At 37.4% G+C, this 8,968-nt stretch overlaps 1 protein-coding gene across 1 annotated transcript; it reads right to left on the bottom strand.

Annotated features, from left to right (window-relative positions):
• Positions 1–3,141: 3,141 nt before the first annotated feature.
• Positions 3,142–7,668, bottom strand: LOC18030766 (heat shock 70 kDa protein 17). Its single transcript, XM_006414255.2, has 14 exons — positions 7,543–7,668; positions 6,389–7,194; positions 6,068–6,300; positions 5,777–5,936; positions 5,448–5,693; positions 5,226–5,362; positions 4,778–5,105; positions 4,527–4,688; positions 4,319–4,390; positions 4,125–4,225; positions 3,974–4,043; positions 3,828–3,884; positions 3,672–3,733; positions 3,142–3,587 (listed from the first exon to the last, which is right to left on the bottom strand). The coding sequence occupies exons 2-14, from the start codon at positions 7,148–7,150 to the stop codon at positions 3,353–3,355; spliced, it is 2,625 nt and encodes an 874-aa protein (XP_006414318.1). The 5' UTR covers positions 7,151–7,194; positions 7,543–7,668; the 3' UTR covers positions 3,142–3,352.
• Positions 7,669–8,968: the final 1,300 nt, after the last annotated feature.

Consider the following 8,968-nt stretch of genomic DNA (forward strand, 5'->3'; position numbering starts at 1 on the left):
CACAATAGTAAGAGTCCTTATGAAATCATCTTTGGAAAAGCTCCTGCTTATAGTGAGATACGAGTTTTTGGATGTTTAGTGTATGCTCACAATCAGAAACGTCATGGAGATAAATTTGCGAGTAGAAGCAGAAAATGTGTATTTTTGGGATACCCTTATGCAAAGAAGGGATGAAACTTATTTGACTTGGAGACACATGAAATCTTTGTTTCTCGGGATGTGACTTTTATTGAGGAACGATTCCCATATTTGGAGCTAAAAAATGCACAGGTGGATGAGCCTTCTATTTCTAATCAAATGAGTTATATGTGGATGATAATGTTGGATTTGATGATATAGAACCTGCCTTGACAAGAGAAATTATACAACCTCTCACAAGAGATACAATGACACAGACTCAGCTTGTGTCAGACAAGGTTGCAAAAGAAGAAAGACAGACTATAGGAAACGAAATACGCGATATCTTAGGAATTACAGCGCCACAAACTGAACCTGCATCGGTTACACAGTCTGAGATTGTGCAACCTGCTTTAGTGACAGAACCTGCATCGGTTACACAGTCTGAGAATGTGTAGCCTGCTTTAGTAACAGAACCAGCATCGGTGACACAGGCTGAAACTGTGCAACAGCCTGCATCAACAGAAACTTTGGGACGAGGAATGAGAAAGAAAGAATCTTCTGTCAAGCTACGCGACTATGTGTGCAATACGACATTTACAATGAATACTTCCACTGTGAGTCAGGAGTTGAGTAGTGATTATGGTATTGAGAATTATGTGAATTGTGAAAGGTTCTCTGTGTCACACAAGGCATTTCTGTGTAGTATAACTGAAGGAGTTGTGCCGAAAAGTTTTGCTGAAGCCATGAAGGATCCGCGATGGAGAGAAGCTATGAGACTCAAGATTGAGGCCCAAGAACGAAATCAAACATGGTTGATTGAACAATTACAACCAGGTAAGCATGTGATTGAGTGTAAATGAGTTTATACAATTAAGTATAATGCAGATGGCTCCATTGAAAGGTATAAGGCGCGACTCGTGGCATGTGGCAATCGTCAAAAAGAAGGGATTGATTATTCTGATACATTTGCTCCTGTAGCAAAGATGAGCACAGTTCGATTGGTTCTTCAAGTTGCCGCTGGGAAAAATTGGGAGCTACATCAGATGGATGTGCACAATGCGTTTCTTCATGGAGATTTGGATGAAGAAGTCTTTATGAGGGTACCTCAGGGTTTTGGTGCTTCTAAGAAGGGTATGGTATATCGTTTGCGCAAGTAGCTGTATGGTTTGAAACAAGCTCCATGATGTTGGTTCACGAAACTTTCGAAGGCACTTTTGGGGTATGGTTTTACACAGAGTAAGGCTGATTACTCTCTTTTCTCATTAGTTCGTGATAAAGTTCACTTGCACGTTCTAGTGTATGTGGATGATCTTGTGGTGACAGGAAACTCTCCTGAGGTGATACAAAAGTTTAAAACATATTTAAGCAATTGCTTTCATATGAAGGATTTGAAAAAATTGAAATATTTTCTTGGATTGGAAGTTGCAAAAAATGCAGAGGGTATATACTTATCATAGAGAAAGTATGCTCTGGATATTATTGCTGATGTCGGTTTGCTTGGTGGTAGGCCTGTAGAGTTTCCGATGGAGCAAAATCATCAGTTGGGAAGGTCGACGACAAAGATTTTGACTGATCCAGAGAAGTATCGGAGACTGGTTGGAAGGTTGATTTACTTGGCTGCGACTAGACCAGATCTTGCCTACTCAGTTCACATCTTATCTCAATTTATGAATAAGCCAAGAGAAGATCATTGGATGGCTGCATTGAGAGTTGTTCGTTACTTGAAAGGGTGCCCGGGAATGGGAATTTTGTTGAAATCTGATTGTAACTTTCATCTTATAGCTTGGTGTGATTCAGATTGGGCTGGATGTCCAATCACGAGGAGATCTTTGAGTGGATGGTTGATATAATTGGGAAATTCCCTGTGTCATGGAAGTAAAAAAAGCAAGATGTTGTATCATGCTCTTCAACTGAAGCAGAGTATCAAGCTATGGTTTTGGCATTGAAGGAGTTGAAGTGGTTAAAGAGTGTGTTGTTAACGATGGGTATTGCACATTCTGATCCAATGGATTTATATTGTGACAGCCAGTCTGCGCTTCATATTGCAGCTAATCATGTGTTTCATGAGAGAACGAAGCATGTGGAGATTGATTGTCATTTCATTCGAGACGATATACAGGCTGGAATTGTTCAGACCCAACATGTTTTTACTACTCAACAGTTGGCGGATATCTTCACTAAAGCACTTGGAGGGACGTCCGTTCAAAGGAATTTTGTGCAAGTTGGGAATTCGAGATCTCCATGCTCTAACTTGAGGGGGGGTATTAAGAGATATTAGGAGATATTAGGCTTATTGGGCCTTGTATAGTTAGTTATTAGAATTATTAGAATAATTTGTCCCACATTGCTAGTTTCTAACTTAAGGTTGACTAATGTACTTGTATATATATGTGTCTTTAGGCAGATAAATAAATCACTTCCGCAAATTATTTTAACATTAATGACTTTGCGATATTGCAACGTCAAAAATATAATACTAAGGACTATGGGTATGTATATATCAACAACAAAAAAAAGGAAGTTCATTTAATAAAGCTAAAACCTTAGCCGACGTTAATCCGACGTTAAAGAGACTGGATAGACGAAGGTGACAGGAAGCCGTGGAGATATAGAACCCGTTACTCTCGGTTTAGTATTATTGCTCACTGAACATGTGGAGATATATAACTGGTTACTGTGCTTACGTATAATGATGAATGAAGTCATGTAATTAACTTTTTGATGTAAAGAAAATAATGTGGATGGAATGAAATTGAAAGGAGATTTCAGTTCACTCATACTTTCGAAATAAATTTTAAAAAATAGTACGTGTAACGAATAGTATCAATCCCAGGTTTCGACACTTTGTATTTTTAGAATGTGTAAATTTTGTCACCATAAAAAAAATGTAGCTAAATTGTGTAGCATTATTCTATTAGTTTTGTTTTTTAACACTATTAATTCGATCTTTAGTCTATAATGATAAATTCCTTAACAAAAAACCGCTGTTTGATATCAAAATCCACTATATTGAAGATTCAATTGAAAGAGAAAAAAAAGAGAGACCAAAACTTGATATAATGAAAAGTAAAAAAACACATAAATATTCCCTTTCTAATGTGATGTGAAGAAGTTGAGAAAGGAATAGAATCCTTTTGCTCATCTCGGCTTGGCTTTACTAACTCCTATTTTGACTCATAAAAACACACAAAATTAAGCTTAATGAAGAAACTCTATTTATTATATATGTTAATCAAAGCTCGTCGTGGCTTTCTTCTTCATTGGCAGCTTCAGATTCAGCAGAAGAATTGGAGTCTGAGGATTTTGATTGTTCCTCCTCCTTGGTTGCGTTCTCCTTCTTGGTTGCTTTCTCTATCTTTGGCTTTGGCTTAGGAATCCTATTAACCTTCGTGACCTTGTCTTGCAGAGTAAATACTTTGGCGTACACTTCATCGGACGTGAACACTGGCTTGTTCCACAGAGCAGTCCTGTGACAAGTTTGATGTTATAACTCTTTGTAATGTACAGACGGTAAAAAAAGAAAGAGAAAAGGTAATGAAGCAACCACTTACTTTTTCTGCTCAGCTTCATTCTTCTCCAACCAGCTTTTTACTTTCTCTGCTTCCTTTGACACCTGAATAGAGAAAAAACGCAATTTTAGCAGAGCTCGCGACAAGTTCTAAAGAGAGCTGTGTGTGTGTGTTTTCACTTAGATGAGCAAAACAAACCTCGTCGATTTTTTCTTTTGGAAGCCAAGTTTTGTTCGTTTCCCACTCTTTTATGATCTGCAATGTGGTTAAAACTCAGTCAGATTGTTTTTTTTTTCTTTCTTTTAATCATGCGAAAACTGCAAAATTATGTAATGTTAGAGTACCTCTTTCACTTCCGTTAGGTATTTCTGAGCGTATTCAACTGCTACGGGTCGTGCTGTAAGCTCCTCTGATCTGTACAGATATTTAGCAAATGGTTTATATGAATATGCTTTAAGGAAGTTCCAGTTCAATCATAACGAGCAGGGAACAAACCGTAAAGATATGGGGCTGCCAATGGCTTTTAGTGAGTCAAGCCGCTCCTGAAACTCTGTGGCATTGGCATCTTCACCGTCCATGTAAAGCCAATCTTGCACCTGAAGCACACAAGACATACCCTCACTGTCATTATTACACTCATCATCGGAACCCAATAGTATATATAGTTCAAAAGAAATCTTGATACATGCCTCATCAAGCTTCTCAACAAACGCCTTGCGCTCTTCTTGGGTGGATATCTTTTCAAACGCGGGTGATTCTAGCTGTACAAGGACCAAAATAAAATTAAGAAAAATTGCCAACTAAAAACAAAGTACATAAGTATAGGGAAGACTAAGACCATAGCAACATATGAACCATGACGTAATCGACATAAGTGATCTACATAAAAGCACACACCTTCTCTTTGGTAGCATATATATAAGACTCAAGGTTGTTTTTTAACTCGGCCGTTCTTCTTCTTTCCCTATCTTTCTTGTCCAAGGCTTCTAATTTTATCTTAGCTTCAGCAAGAGACTCTTTCGTAAAAGGTGCTCCAGGTCCAACAGTTTTCTCAACTACCTACAAGTCATATATTCAAACGGAATTGGTTAGTGGTATTGGTCACGAATCAAGACAATCATATGGATAAACAAAGGCAGAATACACACCTTCAGTGGAACCCTGAATGTCCGCTTTTTCAGCTTTTTTTCTGTGCCCAGGTCAACCACAGCTGGTTCTTCTGCTGTCGTATTTGAAGCAGTGCTGTTTCCAGCATCAGCTTGTAGCTCCTCTTTATTTTCTTGTGAATTCTCGTCAGAGAAATTTCCTGTTGCTGTGGTTGTGTTACCATCAATAGTCACGTTCTTCTTAGGAACTTCCACCCATTCGGTGATTTCAATTACAGCATCTCCCCGATCTAGACTGAGAATCCCACTTCTACTTAGAGAGAAATGCAAATTTGCCTTGATAGGTGCTGACAGATTCCGAGAAGAATATCTGTACACATCAAACACTTACATTTATGAAATTGTTCGGAGATTTCGCGGATTGAATAACATTCTTCTCTCCAAACAGAAAGCTAAACAGAACAATATTAAACAAGCTTTGAGATCTTACTTCTCAGTTGCATCCGCCAAACCAGAAACAGAATACTGTGCAAACACAGGGGAGGTGGTTCCTGGGGGTAGCATATCCTCCGACTCGTAAGCAAGTGAGACGTCAAAATCTTTGTTAAGGACAAAGGATCTGAACATCTGTGAGAGAATCAGGTACACAGAATTATTACAAGATAGACGACCATTTCCTAAGCTTCAAAAGGTTTTGAATGTAATGTAGTACCTTGCTGGGTAGCTTTTTCATCCGTGGTACGAGTTGTTGCTTTGTGCTCTCATCTTTCTGAACATTTGGGCCTATCAACTCAACTAGAAAACCATAGGGCGAACCATCAACTATACCTAGCCTACGTTTCAATTTAATTCCATCGCTCAAGTTAGCAGCATGTAGTGCTGAGCCGAGGACAATAGCCTCATCAGCATCCAGATGTTTGTCTAAATCTTGTTTCCCAATAAATTCCTGGATCTTGCTCTGTAATAATAATAAAAAAAACACAATCAGTCTTTACTTCATTTGAAGTCAAATTGACAGGCTTCGAGAGCATGAAAATCCACCTGTAGTTTGGGGACTCTAGTAGCTCCTCCTATTAACTCCACTGCATATATATCATCAATCTTCAGACCTGAATGCTTGAGCACATCTTTTAAAGGTGTAAGAGATCTCTCCCACAGATCTTTACACAGTTCCTCAAACTTCTCACGGGAAATTGTGCTCCTGAAAGAAAATGTAAGTTAAAATCCACGGGCATCAGAATCCACAAAAATTACACCAATCGTTCAGCATCTTTGCAGCCAAGGTTCGGTGAGCTGAGAAAATACAGAAACCTTGATAGATTTTAGTTATACCTGAAGTCACGATCATCATGGAGAGATTCAACAGATATTGGAGCCGCAGTGTTTGCACTCAAAATTTCCTTGGTGCGTTTGACTTGTTTTTTAAGTTTAGCCATTGCTTTAGGGAATTTCCTCACATCACCTCCATTACCGAGCTGTTTGTTAAACTCATCTGCAAAGTACTCTACCAAGCGCATCTCCATACTCTGTCCTCCAAGTCCCGAGTCCCATCTAACATCCTTGACCTGCAATTACATAAATATATATGACCCATAACCAACTGAGACCAAACTAAAAAAATTAAGATGAGTTCAAAATAAGAGCGTTCTTAACCTGAAATTGGTTGACAGAAACAGTCTTTCCAAATTCCTTCTCATTGTAAGCTGAGTAATAGACCAGGGCTGCGTAAGTACTACTTGAACCCATGTCATAAAATATGACATGCCTGGACCCGTTTGAGAAATCCTTATCAATCCCATACTGCAAAGCTGCACCGGAATGCTCGTTAACAAGGGAGAGGACATTAACCCCAGCCAACTGAGAAGCCTGAATCAAACCCCGTCTCTCAGCCTGTCCAAAGTAAGGTGGAACCGAAACAACCATATCCTTAACTGGGATCTTCGCATGGAACTCTGCTAGATTTGAGGCATAACCCAAGATCATAGCTAACAACTCCTCCACTGAGTAAACAGTCGAACCGTCATCGATCTTGATACCAACCGCACCTCTAGAATCTTCCACGATATCAAAGGGCAAGTACACAGAATCGATGAATTCCTTGACGTGCTTGAAAGGTTTTCCAACCATGTCCCTCACTTGTGAATAAACTTTATTCGGGTAACGAGCCGTGATTCCTGCAGCTTCCTCACCCAGTAATCTGTCACCAGATTGGAATGCCACTAAAGCTGGGGATTTCCTCTTGGACATCTCGTTAATGGCTACGGAGATTGGGCTTTGTCCTCGTTTCAGATTAACTACGGCAACTTTTACCCATTCCGAACCTAGATCTACACTCGATACAGCCGATTCCGATGGAACAGGGAGCAGAGAGAGCAACGACAAGAACACCACTAACCCGGTAAACATCTTCCCCATGCTCCGATCGTTAACAAAACACCGAGAATGGAGCCGCACTTCCTCTGCAGGGAAGAAAAACACCAGCATTAGAACGGAAAAAACCCTAGCAACAGAATCAATCCAGGAACAAACCCTACGATTCGATTCCATTTCCAACTTCAAATGGATCACTGCCGATAACTAAGATAAGCGATTAATGAGCTCTAGAAAAGCTTAGCACAACAACTACTTACGCACATTGAATCGAAAAAGAAGCTTTAAGATTACGAAATGTTGTCAGCAAACAAAGAGGAACGTTCGTAGAAATTTCGCAATGCTCGAAGAGAATAGTAATCGAGGAAGGTAATTCAAATCTAAGAGAGTTTGAAGAAACAATAAGTAATTATAGAGAGTGAAGCAAAGATAAATACCAGTTTCCGAGCTCCGATCGCATTCTCCAGAGGAAATCGATTTGCAGATTCAAAGTTTTTTCCCGTCTGGTTCTCGAGAAAACTTAAAGGAAAGAAAAGTAAACAAACGGAGACAAGAGCGCATATACGAGAAGAGAAATGCTGATCTGTTTTATAAAATCAATTACTAAATCGAGGTGGAAGTGTAATTCAGAGACACCACCAATGGAAATATTCCACGTGTAAAACCTGACACGTGTTGAGATGTGAGACGCTTAGTGTGTTGGTGATTACGCTTGCCTAGCTGTCTGCTGAAACCTCTCGCACAATAAGAGGGTTTTAACACAAACGCCCGGTTCGGATTATGGGTCTGATACTGGATTGGGCCGTTGTTGGTTAGTTTTGTATTATACACCTTTTTCTTAACATAAAGACTAGTTAACTTTCCCGCGTCTTGCACGGATTGATATAATTTTTTATTTGATTGTTTGAAAATCTAATATTAGTTTAGATTCATTTGTTTTTATTCTCTATTGTTGAATATATTTATTTGTTAGATTATTATGTATATTAATGTTTGAAAACATGATCGTGTAAATAATATAAAAAAGAATAAATAAAAACATATTAGTATCCAAATAATATAGTTTAATAGTTTTGAGATCTTTTACTCAATGTTCTATGTATTTTAGATGTATTTTTTTAAGTATCATACAAACTTGTTCGATTTTGATCACTGTTTTATGTGTTTTATACATCACAAATATCATTATTTCGTTAGACATTCTATTGATTGATTTTTACTTTTTCGTTAGATTTGACTAAATATCAATTTATTAAATTTTAAAAATGGTATTGACAATAAAGTGAAGTATTAAACCATAATAATTTAGACCGATATAATTTAAGTTATTTCTTATTGAATACTTATTTCAAAAAATATTAGTATATGTTTACCTGATGATTCCATGATTTTTTAGTTAGAATGAAGAAGAAGGAAAATGTTAGACAATTTTGAAAGTTGTGAGAGAATTAGAGAAAAGTGGTTGATATTTATACTAAACTAGGATAGTACCCGTGTTGTGCACGGATTATTGTTATCATTTAAGTAGTATAATGACTTGGGTAGTAATTAGTAGTTGATATATTTGAGTATTTTGTAGTATTTGATAGAGATTTTTATTTTTAGCGTATGTTTTTTTTAGTTAAAAAATTAAATATGAGATATGGATTTTATATATGTAAAATAAAGGTTTGAATTTTTTTTGAATTTATTGTTATTTTTATTTTTTATACATATATATATATATATATATATTGTGAAGATTCTTGATGGTTTATGTGTTTTCTTGAATATGAACTGTATATTCAAACGTTTCTTTTTACTATTTTTATTGTTACTACTTATTTGGTGTGAGATTTTGAAGATTTATATGTTATTATATCT

This window comes from Eutrema salsugineum, unplaced genomic scaffold, assembly GCF_000478725.1.
Source record: "Eutrema salsugineum unplaced genomic scaffold, Eutsalg1_0 scaffold_1, whole genome shotgun sequence".
Classification (NCBI taxonomy): Eukaryota; Viridiplantae; Streptophyta; class Magnoliopsida; order Brassicales; family Brassicaceae; genus Eutrema; species Eutrema salsugineum.